We start from the raw sequence: 18,291 nt of genomic DNA, 5'->3' as shown, positions 1-18,291 counted from the left end.
GGGGGCTGTGCCAGGCCATTCCTGGCTTCAGCCCTCCAGCCACAGCAGTAGTCACGACAAAATGTGCAGATGGAGGAAGAGAGTAGGACTGTAACTCAATGCAAACCTCCAGGGCAGACTGCAGGGCTGCTTCCTCCAAACTGGGAGAGCAGACAACAGTGAAGCTGCTGTTGGCACTGGTCTAAAGAACCATCCATTAAGGCCCTGCTACCAACTTGTCTTGCTCTGTGACAGTTGCTGAAGAGAGCCCCAATTCCTACTGATTTAATCTGCACAAGACAACGAAATAGAAAATCACATCTAGTTTTATAGGCATTTAATAGTTTACCAATTGGTACAATAAGATTTTTTAATATGCAGAAAACATGAATAAATTTTGTTTTACACAGTCTGAGAGCAACAAATCTTACTGTAAAACACAAGAGCAATATTATATACATTCCTTTACTGATTTTTAAAAATTGTGTCAATATCTTCAGTTAACTCTTACAATCTGGGGAACTGTCCTCTCCAATCACCATCTCTGCAACGTTCATATGAAATCAATGCTTGCCTTCATGTCAGTGTCAGGATCAACTTCTAACTCGAAGATTTTATTTCTAACATCTTCAGAGTGAGTTTTAGGGATGCCTGAAGGACAGGCAGGACAAGAAAGCAGCTACTTACATGATGTAGTGGAAAGATCAAAAGGCCAGTTCAGTCCAGTTGTGACTTGTAAATCTAGCTTGCCCTCCCCCCACCCCACTGGAAAAAAAACCAAAACCTTTTTCCACCAATTTTGTACATGTCGCTTCTCTACCAGGAGATTCTTCTTTGCATCATCTAGATTCATTAAAACATTGGACTTATATACAGCTGGACAGAAAGAGTAACCATTTCAAGTGCCTTTTCCTTCAATAATTTCAACGTCAGTTGCTCAAGGATTATCAAGCCACCACTGTCCACAAAATATCCTTTATTTTTAAAGTTTTTCTTTAAATTAAAAAAAAAAAAACTATTTGATGAGTGATATTACCTAGAAATTCACATAGAAACAGAAAGAGGCAAACAGGAGAGCAGGGCGCTGACAGGAGACTGGGCTTGGTGAATCTAGAGCCAAAGCTTCCAAAGGACTACAGTGCACACTCCACAGCCCGGGACGACTTGCTAACACTAGTGATTTCGGGTAGTGCTCTGGGCACACCATTGGTCACACCACACAGACAAAACAGGACGGTCTTATTAGGTCTCCTAAAGTGCAAGATGCCATGTCAAAAGCAACTATTCTCCAAGTTATGTCTATGCCAGTTTCTGAAGCTGGCACTCTTGGGAGTACAGCTAGGACTTCTTGGGCATGTAATATTAGGGTGGCACTGGAATGTCTGTTTTCACACACACAAAAAATCAATAATCATCTGAGGATGCAATTCTACCAGTTTTTTATTTCTTATTAAGTGGCCAATTTGAGAAAGCAGTGGTGAACGTCTAAACCAATTAAAGTCCTCTACTTACAATCCAAACCAGTAACCTCATCATTGTCCTTATCCCAGGCAAGGCACAGGGTTAGACAGCAGACAGAGAAAACAACACAGTAAGAAAGGGCATCAACAGGGCAGTGTCAAACAACAGTGCAAGAAACCTTTGCAAATCTGATTCCAGACTGTGGATGGATCGCTCTCTTCTCCACCCCCCTTCATTATTCAAACAGGGCTCATTACATTTGGATCCAGTTGTGGACCATCCCTGAGATTCAATGTTCGCTGCTTCTTAAGTGGAGGATGTCTGGTAAACTAAGCAGCAGCAGGCTGTGGCAATCTCTCAAATAAGGATACTTTGTTACAGAGTAATTGTTTCTCCTCCTTTGATGACAGTCACTGTATTGCTGCAGAGGAACAAACCCAGAGAACAGCAGCTTTGTATGCTCTGCACCGGTACCATTTTTCTTTTGTTGTTTATATCTGTGAATGATTTCTAGATGTTGTGGCTTACCCTTAAACAATTCATGTTGCTACATGCTAAAAATGAATTAAAATACATTTATACATGTACAAACAAATGTTAAGATGCACCATTTCTATGTATTTATAGTTCTTGAAATAGGAAAGGAAATAGCAGCAAACAAGAACAAAGATATTTTCCATAGCTTCTGTAGAAAAATCCAGTCAGAACAGCTAAGGGGGAAAAAGACTTCTCAATATAAGCAGGGTTGTGAGGCAATATTGTCCTGAAAATTAACCTACTGTATTTAAGGAATTAGCTTATGATGTAATTTTAGTCCTCAAAAATAGCCATTAGTTCTCGAAACACTTTCCCTTCCAGAGACATCTCTTACGAATTATTAAAAACAAGCAAACAAATAAAAAGACACAAGCTAGACATTAAGCTGCTTCTAGTTAATATATGGCCTTTTCTCTGTGTGTTTATCTACAGGACATTAACTCACCCTTTGTCTTTTTAAGGAACCAAATTTCCATTAAATACTAAAAGGGACATTTAAAAAATCATGTATTACATAAATGAATAAAATCCAATACAGAAAAAAACCCTGTTAAATTGTTATTTCATTAACTTTTTAAATGCTTTTCTTTAAAAAAAAAAATTAGTTAAGCAATGGAATTCTTTATTAACACCCAACAACTGAATAGTGTTCCAAAAGTCATGGATAAAAATTCCTACTTGTAACTGTGGATCAAAATATACAATTTATCGGGGATGTGTAAAATGCCGAATGGCCACATTGGAGGGTCGGGGGGATAAAGGAAATGATTTCCCTTTAGCTGGGAAAAATCCTCACAGAGTCAGACCTAGTTTTCAGAAGCACTAGGATCAAAAAGGGTTTGTTCTAAAGCATGGTTGTGGTATTCCACAGCAGGATTTATTCTACTTGTATGTTTTAGCACTTCATCAAAACCCAAGACCCAAGGACATGGAGGTTGTATGTGTGCCATATACAGAGTTATCCATTTATAGATAGGCCCATATAAACATTTACATATAAACAAAAGGTGAAAACAATACATTTTTACGCACACTCCATTAAACCCTGTCATTTTTTAAACTTGTATGTGAAACAGCTCAAATTTTTATCAGATTGATATTGAAAAACAAAACTTCTCTATTTCTTGCACTCCTTTAAAGTGGGCAAACATAACCTTTTCAGTATTTCTGTCATTATGTAATGCACATTGCACATCCCTAAAAAAACATTAAAAATAGTGATTTGTACCATGACACTCAATGGGAAGATTAAATTCTACTTGGAAGTCACATCACTATACAGTCTAATAGTATGGAGAATACGACTAGAAGTATGTCTAGTGTGGAAAATAGACGCTTAAAGTATGACAATGTTTTCAACCTGTTTACAAAGCATTAAGACCCAAATGAAAGAAATGATTTGCTATTAGCTGCTGAGATTTTTCTGAGATTTGCAATCATTTTCTTACATAAATATACCACTAGCCTTTGCTTGACAGGCTGCCAAAACAAACATATCCTATTGATTTGGCAAATGGGTCATGACAAAAATTCCAAGGTGTAGTCCCCATTAATTACATAGATGGTTCAGAAGATTCTGAATTGTAGCCTTATTGTCTAACATCCTTAAAGATTTATTAAGCACACTTAAGTGATGTTACATAGATATACATTTCAGAAAAAGCCCTAATAACCACCACTTTCCCCGGAATGAGGCCATCAAGTCAGGCACCAACAGACAGCAGAAAGAAAAAACAGGAATTAATCCAACATAAAGTGACACTGTCAACTATTCAGTTTAGTGCCCTAGTTCAAATTATTCAACTTCTGCCCTCGTAGGCCTGGTGTGACCAATGCCAGCCCAGGTTTTTAAACCCTATGGTACTTCTAGACAACGTATGTAAATTTACAGTATACAATTTGGATTCACCATGCATGAATACTTTGTGTGTAACATTTAATAAGCTCAATCTACATCCAGAATAATTTACATGAAAGGACAATATTTATTTAAACAGAGCTCAATGGGGTAACCATGGTATCATCAGAGTGCATCCAGAAGAAAAAAGGGAGTAGGGGCCAAATGAGGCTCACTCAACGGCACTCCCACACCTTTACTGTTTGATCTACACTGCCAGTAACCACGTAGGGGGCCGTCTTGTGGAAATCTGTAAGAGAAAGAAAAGGCTCATTCTCAACGCAGATTAAGCCAGGTGTAATATTCACTGAGCTACAAATAAGCAAATCCAAGTGCTAAGATTATCGGTATTTTTTTCTTTTTTTTGGTACCGGGGATTGAACTTGGGACCTTGGGCTTGCCAGGCAGGCGGTGGCACCACTGAGCTAAATCCCTGGCTTATCGGTATTTTTCTATACACACACATCCACACCAAGAAAGTACAAAATTTACTGAGTTGTGGGAGCTGATAATGATTAAATACTATGTCAATACTTCAATAAAAATGTCTAGTGCTTGGGGGCTTGAATCATTATTAGACAGTCTCAGTGTATCCATTTACTGAATATTAACTGTTCCAGTCTCCAATGCTGTTCCAATGCTTTATGTTCCTGTTTAAACCTTCAAATATTCCTGTGAGGTAGGCATTACTGCCACTTTATACTAAGACCTTATCTCATCATCATCAGGTCCATGACACCTTACTGTGTTCACTACCTTAAATTCCAGATTCAAGTCCAGATGATACCGAGGGTGTTTATTAAATTTCAATACAATTTCTTCAGTTACTAATATACAGTTAGAAACCATATATTAATATTCATATATTAATATAGATACCCGCCAGAGGAAAACGTTGAGTAAGATTTCTTTTGAGGAAATTTACAAACTAGCAGGGGAGAAAATTCACCTCTTAGGTAAGCATCCTTTTAACAATTCTATCGTCCAAAACCAGTTAGTTGTATAATGGAGAAAGTATTTATTTTAATTTTAAGGTTAATGATGGAAAGAGGAATTTAAAGCAAATGGTAGGAATCCACAAAGTTTTTAACCTGCCATCTCTACTAGTCCCAGAAAGCATATGGTCATTTCTTACCTAGAAAACTTCACAAGGGTACCTAAACCTCAGTTACATTTGGCATTCCAAATCTAATTGTTCAGAAACCTCATAATGCCATACATACCCAAGGAGGTAACAAAGTGTTCATGCGCATTGAGGGTCTTCATGCATCGCTTGTTCTTGTAATCCCATACACGTAGGGACTTGTCATCAGCACAACTCAAAATAAACTTCCCCCCAGAATGGAACAGAACTCCACGTACCCAGTTATCATGACCCACCTTAAAGAAAAAAAGGTATGTGACTTAGTAAATTGATAAATTAACATCTATGATATAATGTTACTACACAGGGACTATTATCACAGTATTCTTTAAAATGCAAAGAGAGCTCCTGTTAAGTATTGTCACAAAAATGCTACTTGCCAAAAGAGCAAGTCAACAAAAATCTTTTAACTGAAAATACTGGAACAAGCCTAGTGTAGTGGTACATGCCTGTAATCCCAGTACTACGGGAGGCTGAAGGAGCCCTGCTGGGGTAACTTAGTGACTTACCAAGACCCTGTCTCAAAATAAAAAAATAAAAAAAGGGTTGGAGATGTAGGTCAGTGCAGAGGCCCCAGGTTCAGGCCCCAGTATGGGTTAAAAAAAAAGATACTGGAATGAATTACTACATTTTTTTTTTAAGGCTTAAATTTCAATCATGTGCCATCACTGAATCAACCAAGGGGGACATAGATCTATTAAGAATGTACTCCAAGTAAGTATGGTGCCCTGTAATCTCAGCACTTGAGAGAGCAGTGCATGGTTGCACACTCATAATCCTGCTTCAGGAGGCTGAAGCAGGAGGAATGCAAGTTTGGGCCCAGTCTGAGATATACACTGAGATCCTGCCTTTAAAAAAAGAAGCGGGGAGGGTGCTCATTGATATAGCTCATGCTCAGCAGGTACGAGGCCCCTGGGCTCAATCTTCATACATTTTAGACAAGCACTCTACCACTGAGCTACATCACCAACAATTTTTTATTTTGAGACAGGGTCTGGCTAAGTTGTCCAGCCTGGCCTTGAATTTTCAATTCTCCTGCTTCAGCTTCTTAAGTAGCTGGAATTATAGACACGTACCACTATACCCAACAAGCCTCTGATCTTTATTCATTCATTTTTTTTTTAATTTTTTGGTCATTTTGAGACAGAGTTTCACTATGAAATTCAGGCTGGCCTTGAACTCAAGAGTGAGCCTCCTGCCTCAGCCTCCCAAGCACTGGAATGTGCCACTATGGCTGGCAAGACTCTGCTCTTTACAAAAAACACACATGTGCGTACATACAGGTGCCATGGCACAATTCAGAAACCCCAGCTACCGAGGATGGTAAGGCAGAAAGATCACAAATTCAAGGCTATCCTGAGCAACTTAGCAAAAACTTCAAGAATTTTTTAAGGTCTGGGAGTTCAGCAGAAGAGTGTTTGCCTAGCACAAGTTCAATCCCTAGTCCCAGAAGTTCCATTTCTTGCAATTTACCCTGAGAAATAATTAAGGACATGCCCAGAGATTACTTAACAAACATATTCATGAAAAAAAACCTGTATACAGTGCCTAAGAGAAGCTAATGACATTTGTCACACACTTTCTATATTGAAAGTTTGCTACAAAGCAATATATATACCATTTTATAGGAAATATATTTATGTACTAATTTAGGAAAAAGACAACAGGTTTAGAAGAGCATAATTCAACAGGGCAGTCAGCTACTAGTTTAAATATAAACTACTAAAACTAAAACAATTCATTCTTCATTCTCACTAGCCACATTTCAAGAGCTCAATTACTGTATGTAGCTAGTAGCTATCTTACTAGACAATGTAGATATAGAATGTCACAAAGTTGTATTGGATAGCTCAAGTCTAGAAAAATATACCTAAAAGATAAGGCAGAGTGATATGAGGGTAATTTTTATTTTTCAGCTTTTCTAATGTACTTCTAAATTTTCTTGTAATAGAAATGGCTACAGTTTTTTTTTTCTGAGACACAGTATTATGATCTGTGTTTAAATGTCCCCCTCAAAGCCTCATGTGGTCGTAGGTGGGGCTTTGTCAGAGTGGCTGGATCTAGAGTGTATGATGCTTGAATTGATTTATGGTGGCTCAAGGGCACTAGGGTTAAGGGTGTGAGTGCTACTCACCCTAAGTAGTCTAAATAAGATAAAAGGGGCAGAAAGACTCTGCTAAGGTCCTTTGTTGCTTTTACTGTCTTCTGTGTACAATGAACTGTTTCTCCTCTGCGAAACCTCTCTGCCACATGCCACTCTGTCTTGGAGCCAGCCAACTATGCACTGAAACCTCTGTGAGATAAATAAACCTTCCCCCCTTTAATTTTGGGTATTGGGTATTTTGTCTCAACAATAAGAAAAGAAACTAAGACACAGGGTCTCGCTATGTAGTTCAGGCTGGCCTTGAATTTTTGGTAATGCTCCTGCTGCAACATTCTGAGTGCTGGGATTACAGGCACATGCCATGATGCTTGGCTACTTACTATAATACTTTTATAAAAGGAATACAAAAGAACCATTTTTAAAAAGGAAAAAAAAGTCAAGGGGAAGGTCTTTTGTCTTGGTTTAATTTGGCCTTGTGCTTGTCCCCCCCCCACCATCAAGTTTATTGGTACATTTTAGGTATAAAATACAGCTACATACAACGTTGGGATCTTGTACCTTTACATGAGTATCTTGGTTCTTATTTTTTTCCCCTTCCCCTGCACTCCCTTAACCCCCTCCATCCTTCCCTATTTGCAAAGACTTTGTTTCCATTTTTTTCTCAAAAGATCATTGGTTACTACTTTAAGAACATGTACTCTTTTTTTTTTTTTTGGTTCAGGAGGTTGAACTGGGGACCTTGGAAGCACTAAGCTAAATCCCCAGCCCTCCTTGTGCTTGTTTAAAATACTTTGGTTGATGGGAACATACACCCATGTAATCTCTGCACTTGGGAGGCTGAAGCAGGAGGATCCCTGAGAGTTCGAGGCCAGCCTGGGCTACACAGTGCGTTCAAGGTCAGCCTGAGCTATATCTTGAAACACTGTCTTAAAAAACAAAACAAAGGGCCGGGGATTTAGCTCAGTGGTTCCAGTGCCTGCCTTGCAAGTGCAAGGTCCCAAGTACGATCCCTGGTACCAAAAAAAAAAAACCCAACAAAAAACCAAAAATCCTTTCAGTTAGAACCTGGGGAAATTCATGATGACCTTCATAGTTACTGATGGTTGAGGATACTGTATGATTTTAAATATATTCTAATAGCAGCACTGTACAACAACTCAGCTCAGAACACTAGTACTGATCAATTCTTTTAAAAAAAATTTTTTTTGTGGTACTAGGGATTGAACCCAGGGTCTTCATACTGAGATACTCCCCCCTCTTTTTTTTTTTTTTTTTTGATTTTGAGAGGTCTCACCAAATTGCTAATTTGCCCAGACTGGGTTGAACTTACAATCTTCCTGCCTCAGTCTCTCAGACTGTTGGGACTATGGACACATGCCACTACAACCAGCCAAGAGATTCCTTTTTTTTTTTTTTTTGTATAGGGGATCGAATTCAGGACCTTGCACTTGCCAGGCAGGTGCAGCGCCACTGAGCTACATTCCCGGCCCCAAGAGATCAATTCTCGACATCTTTCTGTGTCTGTCATATTCTACAGTCACTTCAAGGCATGGTTAGCACCCAAAGAATCTCTAAACAAACATAGATGACAAATTATAAAAACGACTGGTTTTTTTCTTTTGGTTCTGGGGATCGAACTTGGGACCTTGAACTTGCGAGGCAGGTGCTGGAACCACTGAGCTAAATCCCTGGCCCCCAAAATTGCTATTTTAACAGTAATACCCACCAGATCCTTTTGGAACTGTCTTATACGAACCAAAATACCCATAACCTCTTACTAGCATTTATATAATCTCATATAGAAATTTCAATGTTCCCAAAATGAAATAAGCATTTCCAAATCATAAAGTTAGAATGATTAATTTCAGACTGGTAACATAAACCAAATATACTAGATCACATGAACAAGGAGATAACAGTTCAAAGAATTCATATAAACAGTGAAATAGACATAAACACCTTCAAAAATAAGTAACTCTATAAAAAAGTATTTTCTCCAGAGAGATACCAATCATTAAAGCTACAGTGGACTATGATCTCCCACAGTCTGGCAATGACTGGCTTTGTAGATTCTTTATATAAGATGAGGTTCTACACAACTAACTTTTGCATCAAAGAAGTTACAAAAGTTTAAGGAAAAGCATCTTTATAAAAATCTCAAAAGAGTTTAGTTTTTGTTTTTTTTTTCGGTACTGGGGATCGAACTCAGGGCCTTGAGCTTGCAAGGCAGGCAAGATGCCACTGAGCTAAATTTCCTGCCCTAGATTGTTCAGTAAGATACCACAAAGCATCAAATCAAAAAAGTTATACAAATAGTGAAGATGCAAAAAAAAAAAAAGAGAGAGAGATATAAACTTACAAGGGTCATAAGGCACATGCCAGTACTGACGTCCCACATCTTAATAGTTTTGTCTCTAGATCCAGACAGCAAGAATGGCCCAGGCTTGCCACTTTTTTTAGTCTACAGAAAACATAAATAATTTTTTCATGTAAGAAATTAGTTAAGGACTTTAAATGGTTTCTATTTAGTATCATCTATATTTCCAATTTTCTAAAATACATTTTTAAAAAACCTATTGAAATACACAAGTCTTTTGACACTACACTATTTTAGGCTATTAAGACTTTTAGGCTACATAGGAAAAATCCAGGTAACACCAACATATTATATATAGATTTACTACTTAAAACTTCTGTAATCAAGGTTGAGGTTAAAGTGCTTGCCTTGTACATACAAGACTCTGGGTTTGATTTCCAGCCCTGCTTCTGAATCAAAGAGGATTTATAAACTCTCTAAATTCAGTTTTTGTGTTTTTTTTTCCTAAATTCAGTTTTTATGTAAAATTCAACTAGGATAAAATTTTATGACATAAGTAACAACCACCAGAGGGCGTATAAAAAATCGGAAAATGTAATGAGCCAGGCAAAATAGATCACAACAGAAGGTTCATTTAAAAAAATAATTGGGATTTTGGGGTATTTGTGTGTATGGGGAGATTTTTCCTTGTTTATCAAGATAAAGTTTTTATCCCAGTACCCCCCAAAAGAGAAAACGATAATTTTTTAAAACCCACAATAGGAATGCTGCTGTACAAATGTGATCAATTCTGGCACCTATAACTTATTCACCAAAATATAGGTATTAATCATAGAGCACAAATGAATAATCACAAGGAAATGTAACAGAAGTCTAGACTTGGCTAGTATCTTTAAGATCAAGAGTACTAGAGGCTTTCAAATGAAAGTCTTCTTTAAAACACTGTATTTCATCATAAATTCAAAAATAAATAATTATGCTCATTTAAGAAGGTTATCCAGGGCTGGGGATTTAGCTCAGTGGTGCCACAACCTGCCTCGCAAGCGCAAGGTCCAGAGTTCGATCCCTGGTACTAAAACAAAAAGAAGAAGAAGAAGGTTATCCTAAAAGATAACTTTAACCTCTCCTCTCCTACAAGCTTTTTTTTTTTGTACCCAGGATAGAACTCAGGTCCTAGCACTTGCGAGGCAGGTGGCGGCACCACTGAGCTAAATCCCTAGCCCTTGCTTTACTCTTATAACAATGTGATGTCTGGTAAATTTAAGCGCTTGTTTTGTTCTTCAAAAGAATGCCCGTCCCCAATACACATTAAATCAAGAGTCAGCTAATAACAATAATCATCATTTGTTAAAGGTTCAATCAGACTTGAAACAGAATGAGAAAAGTTATCTAGGGTTCTAAAATATTAGCAATAAAATCATGAAATGACATATAAATCACATCATACCTCAGATCCTGTTGCTTCAGAGATGGAAGAATATGAGCTTTCTGGAGCCCAGGAAATGCATTCTACCACATGCTCATGTTCTCGGAGCTCAGCCTTGCATTCCTTTGTTGCTACAACCCATACGCGGACAGTCTGATCATTGGAACAGCTGGCTATCAGAGTGCCATCCTGATTGGGCCGCACCATACGTACCCATTCTCTGTGTCCTGTGAATGTCTTCACACAGTAGCTGGCAAAATAAACAATTCATAATGTAAATCACTATCATCAGAACACTTTCCAGAAGTGATATAAAAATCGATATGAATTGGGATGAAGAGATAGCTCAAAGTTAAAGAAATCAAGTAAAGTGAACAAATGTGAGATACTAATAAAAGGGGCACAGGCTAGAATGTCAAATGCCATTTAAAATAAGCTAAGAGGAATATCATTAAGAAGCTAGCTAAATCAACAAAATTTAGAAAGTAAAATATATAGGGGAATGAAATATTTCAAAACTAAACACGTAATAAACCTAACAAAAATATTTCTAGCCACACTGGGAAGGTGGTACTGTATGTTCTACTCATCTGAGCAAAACTGGTCAGTTAAGGTTTTATTACAACAATCAAGTGTAATTATAAGTATAAGAAAATTCAAACTAGCAGGGCTATACCAGCCCAATGTTATCTACATTTTAATTTAAACCCACAGAGAGATCACCTAAAAGAAGCCCATAGAGAATATAAGCCATTACACAGAAAAGAGTCTTTCATACAGTGTCTCAAAAGTCTTTCATATAGTGTCTCTACGTTTCTTTTTAGAGGACATTTAAAGATCAAACTTGTTTGTTTTATGGGCTAGGGACTGAACCTAGGGCCTCGTGATGCTAAGTAAGTGTTGCACCCAGTGAGAAAGAACCAATCAGAGACCGATATTAAATCCACACAGGAATTTATTACTGGCTGGACCCAAGCCGAGCATCAGACTCAAGCCCAGACTGGGGGGAGATTAACATATTTTATACACCTTTGAGGCCAGTTTCTAGGCGCCCCTATGGGATAGAACTAGCAAAGCAAGCAAAAGGTACAGAAGCGGATGTCCTGTCATTAGAACATTTGTAAAACAATAGTTGATTAATTGTTGTTTCTAAGAGATTCTCTAAGGGGAGGAGGTTTCTAAGCTTCCTCCTTTTGAGTTCATCTAAAGGGCAGGCAGGTGGGTCGTTCAACAGCAACGTGGAGTCTGTCTTGCTAACTACGGTCCCTTCAGTTAAGTAAGCACTTTACTACTGAGCTACATCTCTAGCCCTTAAAATTAAAAGTACATAGGGCCAGGGATGTAGCTCAGTGGTTCTGGCGCCTGCCTCGTAAGCACAAGGTCCCGAGTTTGATCCCCGGTACCAAAAAAAAAAAAAAGCAGAAAATTAAAAGTACATACTACATGGGGCCAGGGATTTAGCTCAGTGGTTTGGCCACCTGCTGTGCAAGCGCAAGGACCCGAGTTCAATCCCCAGTACCAAAAAAAAAAAAAGTACATACTACAACTGTCACAGTGATCATTCTGGATTAAAGACAAAATTACTGAACACTTGGAACACAATATTGTTTTCTTAGTGTTGCCTTAGATAATAATGCCTTTTCAACTAAGCCTACTTACCCAGTTTGCACTTCCCACATTTTTATAGTTTTATCCCTTGAGGCAGAAACTATATGATCTCCATTGGGCATGATGGCTACTGAAGAGACATTGTGGTCATGGCCTGAAACACAGCAAAAGAATATATTAAGCAATATATCATCAAGAGCAATCGAAACTGTTGATCATGAGATTTCAAACATCACAGCAAATTTTAATTTGAGACAGGGTCTTGCTAACGTAGTTCAAGGTTTCCATAAACTCACTATGTAGCCCAGGTTTGCCTGTACCTCTCAGTGATCTATCCTCCTGCCTCAGCTTCCCAAGTGCTGTGATTATAGGCATGTGCCAACATGCCTGGCTCACAGCAAATTTTATATATACCGAGCTTTATATGAATTAAGTAAAATACCCAGATTTACATAAAAAAGGTAAAGAATTAGTAACTTAAATTTCAACTTGTTTTAAAATGCAGAGATCATGGAGCTAGGCCTGTTGATGCATGCCTGTAATCCTAGCATTTGGGAGGCTGAGGCAGGAGCATCACTGAGCTTAAGGCCAGACTGAACAAAAGAGCAACAGTCTCAAAAAAACCAAAGTAATACCAATAAGCCGGGCATGGTGGCACATGCCTGTAATCCCAGCCCTCAGGAAGCTGAGGCAGGAGGATTACAGTGGGTTCCAGGCCAGCGTGGGCTACATAGTGAGTTCAAGGCCAGCCTGAACCACACAGTGAGATCCTGTCTCAAAAAAAAAAAGCAAGGATCAGTGAATATATTTGTATACATTAGTGAGTCTGAATGTTTACACACAAACACCATGAAAACAAAATCTCTTATGCTTGATTTTTTTTCTTTTGTGGTACTGGGGATTGAACTCAGGACCTTGGACCTTGTACTTGAGAGGCAGGCATTGTGCCACTGAGTTAAATCCCCAGCCCTTATGCTTGATATTCTAAGATATAAAGAAGAAATAAGATTTATACAGCTAAACAGAATAAAAAAGAAAAAATAGGAATCTGGCTCTCTATTAAAAGCAGTGGTTGAGACCAGTGGTGCATGCCTGTAATCCCAGCACCCTGGTAGGCTGAGAGAAGAGGATGGTTAAGGCTGAGTCCAACCTGAGCAACTTATCAAGATGCTGTCTCAAAATGAAAAAATTTTAAAGAGGTGGGAACTGTCACACAACCCACAGTACCACCACCACCACCACCACCACCAGCACACACACACACCATTGAGAATCATCTTCCTGTTGCTGTAAATGTTCACAGGGGGGTTGTTTTTTTTTAAAAAAGGCCTTATTTCATACACATTATTCACATTTCTAATTAGCTATATAGTACTTTTGGAGGCAACCCACTTTCCGGTCCCCCTTCTCTCTTAGACTGAAGCTATCTCTCTGTCAATAAACTTTCCTACTCTTAACCTCCGCTGTTCCTAGAATTCATTCTTTGATTTTAGAGAACACGAACTCTTGTTTCGGATATCTAGTAGGTTTGGGAGTTACATCTCTTCCCCCTATATCATTTTGGAGATCTTCCACCAAGATTACTGGTCCGAGGTAAAGAGTTTTCTTTCATAGGTTCTAACTTTGTAACTTTTGTCTCACAGGCTCTGGACATTTGTTTCACAGATTCTGGTTTTTGTTTCATAAATTCTAGCCCTTGTTTTGGCTTTTGTTTCAAATGTGTCTTAAATTGTATGTTTTAAATGTTTGCAAATTTATTGTTTCTCTTATGCATTGTCATTTGTTAAAATTACGTTTTATTCTTGTTTTTATGTATGTTGCATTTGGACTTAGTTGCTTAAAAATGTTGTAAAATGGGTCTCACAAAATCGTCTCAGATAAAGACAGTTCAGGCTTTTATCTGTCCCTTATAGAATGCCAAATGGCGGTTACTCTGCCAGCTAGTAATTGCCTTTAGGGCAGCTGCCACTCTCAAAGCAGAGGACAGGTTTCTCCAGTTGCCCTCTGGTGAATCCCCACTCCCACTGATGCCAATGGCGGTGGAATGCCAACCAAATAGGCAATTGGCTTCCTTTCGGAGCTATACAGTACTTCGGGAAAAGACCCCAGAGTCCTTGTAAATATATTATTTCAATGAATATACAATGGTTAAAAGAACTCTTTTTAAGTAAGAGCAACAAGTTATAGTCAACTTAACTACAAATAACAGACTTTACAAAAGGATTTGCCAGAGTTCCTTTCACTGAGTGAACTTTTCTAATGCATTTAATTGGGAGTGTGACAGAAAAACCCTTCAAATTACACCTTCCATGTAATTACAAGTTTATTTGTGCTAAGGCTACCAGATAATCTATTTTTTTAAATGTTATTACTAATATGATGTATTTCTTAAAATCTAAACATTCACATTTCATAATGTTCAAATGAACAATAAAAACCTTTACTCGGTGAGTATCTCCAACATATCAAAATGATATAAATATGTGACCTCACTTTATCCTTCAGACAACTTTGACTTAAGTATTATTACCTTTGTTTTCCAGATGAAAGAAGCTAAAATTTCCTAACACTATACGGAAATAAGAGGAACTTGAACCAAGATATCTGATTCCAAAGCTCATGCTACTTCTACAAAACCATACTACCTCGGGAAATAGTCCACAACAAGACCTAGAAAACAAGCTAACAATAACAGTATACTGTATTTGGAACATTTAAGAGTGACCAAAGAAATTTTAGTTCTGGCTTTCAGTATATCTACTCTCTCTGGACTTCGGTTTCCCAACTGAAAAAAATCGAGGGAAACACCACCCCCACCCCACCCCCCCGCCCGCCGCCAACCCAAAGTAACATAATTTTCTCTTTTACTCAGACAGACTGGTGAGCTGGTAGTTTTTTGTTTTGGGTTTTTTTTTGGTACCGGAGATCGAACTCGGGACCTTGCGGCTTGGCTTGCGAGGCAGGCAGTGGCACCGAGCTAAATCCTCAGCCCTCACAAATATTTTTGAATTTAAAAAAAAAAAAAAGGGGGCCGAGGATTTAGCTCAGTGGTGCCACCGCCTGCCTCAGAAGCGCAAGGTCCCGAGTTCGATCTCCAGTACCAAAAAAAAAATATTTTGTGAAAATATATGTTTTTTGTAAACCAATAAGAGATACTAAAACCTCAACTCTCAACCAGTGACTTATCCATAAACTATGTATATTGCATGTTCCTTCAGACAAAAGTTGAATGCCAGTGTTCTCTCTCAAGTGCCATGCTACCTACCAATTACTTGAATTATTATCCTCCACCCCTTACCATGCATGGTTCTGATGCACTCAAAGCCCTGAAAATCCCATAGTTTAATGGTCATATCTGCAGAACAGGAAGCCAGAAGCTTGCCACTGTGGTCAAAGGAAATGTCTTGTACAGAGTCCGTATGCCCCTTAAGAGTTCGTTCAAAATCTCCAGTCTCATAATCCCACACCTGTCAAGTGAAGAGAAACTTGGTTAAGACCAATTCATCACTTTCTCATCCACATTTGTACTTGGCAGGCCAGCCATGCACTTAACTAATTGGAACAAGTACCAGAGAATAATATTAGAAATATCACATCTGCAAGTATAGAGAAAATAGATTCTGCAGTTACTAAAATGGACTTTTAGTGTTATATTTTCAAAGAATTTAAAATATGACTAATTAATTATGCTAGTGATAAGCTATATAAAGGCAGAAGTTTTAGTCCCTTCCTACTCTGATAGCAACGGACAAAAAAAATTCAAGGGCAAAAAAGTGTTTTAAGGAGTTCTAACAGGTATTTATATGCAGAATATTAGGGAAATAGAATACTAGACTAGTAGAGGTCAAACATCTAAGGGGATAAGGAAGATTTTTTTTTTTTTTGGTACCAGGGAACTCAGGCAGAGGAAAGATTTTTTTAAGATGTAAACTGTCTATGAACAGCAGATTAATAAGGCACATCAATGTGATTTTTTTTGTACTCTTTTTTGGTACCAGGGATCGAACTCGGGACCTTGCACTTGTGAGGCAGGTGGCAGAACCACTGAGCTAAATCCCTGGCCCCACATGAATGTGATTTAAAAAGATGAAATACTAGTCACATTTTTAAAAGAATTTTTATTTTGGCTTTTGTGCTTTCTTTTTTGCGGTACTGGGGACTAAACCCCAGGGCTTTAAAACTAAGCTATATCCTTAGCCCTTTTAAAATTTTTTATTTTGAATAAGGGTCTCCATAGGTCATTGCCTAGGCTGGGCTCAAACTTTCAAATCTCATGCTTCAGCCTTCCAGAGTGCTGGGATTACAGTGGTGTGCCACCACACCTGCCTTTTGTTCGTTTTGTTTTTGTTTTTGTAACAGGGATCAAACTCAGGACCTTGCACTTCGAGGCAGGTGGCGGCACCACTGAGCCACATCCCCAGCCCCATGCCTGGCTTTTAAAAGATTTTTTCTAAAAGAATAAAAATAGTTACCAAGAACAAATATTAGAAACAGATCTTGCACAAGAACATACTAAATTTTGGTGGCCAAATGCTAGTCTGCGGTCAGTCTTTAACCGGTATCAATCCCACATTCTAAAATCAAATAATTGATTCCACTGCACCCACAATGAATATAACTGATTTGTACTTGAGTGTAGCTCAGTCAATTCAGACATATAGACAATGCACTCTGCAAATGTAAAAACAACCTAAACATCTAACATACTGTTTAGTTTCTAAGTTTCAAATGAGTCATAAGAATTTTTCTTTACTTGATATTTACCTTTTGTCTGATTATAAAAGTAAATGATAGCCGGGGATTTAGCTCAGTGGTTCCGCCGCCTGCCTTGCAAGCGCAAGGTTCCGAGTTCAATCCCCGGTACCAAAAAAAAAAGAAAAAAAAAATCAAACAAACAAAAGTAAATGATAAAAATTTTGTACTATAATGATATTAAGGCAATAAAAACCCACGTAATCCTACCAATAGGCAAGGCTTTCCCACTTTTTGTTGAACCATAGTGACAAGTATAGAGCATTCTCCTTTTACCCATGAGGGATACATTTTAAGACCCCTAGTGGATGCCTGAATTTGCAGGTAGTACCAAACCATATGTATATATTTTCATATATATATATATAGCTATAATAAAGTTTAATTTATAAATTAGACATAAGAGATTAACAACAATAGTAAAATAGATGGAAGGAGGGGGGAAAGAGGAAGAGAATTAAGATGTATTATGTACATGGACTCAACTCCCCACGATGAATAATTTTCTTCAAATATGTAGTAACAAAAATTTTAAAATTAAAAAAATAACAGTATGTTATAATAAAAGTTAAATGTAGTCTTTCTATCAAAATATGTTATTGTACTGTTTTTTAGTTTTTTTGAGACAAGATCTTACTACATAGTTTAGGCTAGCCTCAAAATCACTACATTGCCCAGGCTGGCCTTACAGCAATCACCCTGCTTCAGCTTCCCAAGTGCTGGGATTACAGACGCATGCCATCACACCTGGCTGTAATAGCTTTTTGAAAAAATGTAAACATTCACTGTATTTTTCAATCACTTTATGCAGACACTCCCTGACTTATAAGTTTTCAAATTTATCATAGTAGAGAAGTACACTCATACTACCATTCTGTTTTTCATGTTTAGTACAATATTCAAAAATTACATGAGCTATTCAACACTTTACTATAACATAGGTTTTGCATAAGATGATTCTGCACAAATGTAGGCTAACGTAAGTGTTCTGAGAATGTTTAAAATAGCCTAGGCAAAAGAATTAAGAAATGTCATGTACCTGTACCAACTCCCCACAATGAATGTA

At 37.9% G+C, this 18,291-nt stretch overlaps 1 protein-coding gene across 13 annotated transcripts in view; it reads right to left on the bottom strand.

The window, feature by feature from the left end:
* Positions 1–301: 301 nt before the first annotated feature.
* Pafah1b1 (platelet activating factor acetylhydrolase 1b regulatory subunit 1) overlaps positions 302–18,291 on the bottom strand; it is an 82,127-nt gene continuing 64,137 nt past the window's right edge. For 7 of the 13 annotated variants that reach the window (XM_087191625.1, XM_021238294.2, XM_087191624.1 and 4 more), the window contains 6 exons: positions 15,772–15,940; positions 12,525–12,627; positions 10,887–11,115; positions 9,482–9,583; positions 5,098–5,254; positions 302–4,124 (listed from right to left, as the gene is read on the bottom strand). In XM_087191625.1, the coding sequence (XP_087047751.1) occupies positions 4,051–4,124; positions 5,098–5,254; positions 9,482–9,583; positions 10,887–11,115; positions 12,525–12,627; positions 15,772–15,940 (834 nt within the window). In that variant the 3' untranslated portion in view covers positions 302–4,050. Of the gene's footprint in view, positions 4,125–5,097; positions 5,255–9,481; positions 9,584–10,886; positions 11,116–12,524; positions 12,628–15,771; positions 15,941–17,237; positions 17,301–18,291 lie in introns of all 13 variants that reach the window. The other 6 variants (XM_087191620.1, XM_087191619.1, XM_087191618.1 and 3 more) reach the window with 1 other exon arrangement.

Source organism: Heterocephalus glaber, unplaced genomic scaffold (assembly GCF_053883595.1).
Source record: "Heterocephalus glaber isolate CG9 unplaced genomic scaffold, H.glaber_assembly_v1.0 deba00001564, whole genome shotgun sequence".
NCBI lineage: Eukaryota > Metazoa > Chordata > Mammalia > Rodentia > Bathyergidae > Heterocephalus > Heterocephalus glaber.
This window is presented reverse-complemented; position numbering and strand designations above follow the sequence as displayed.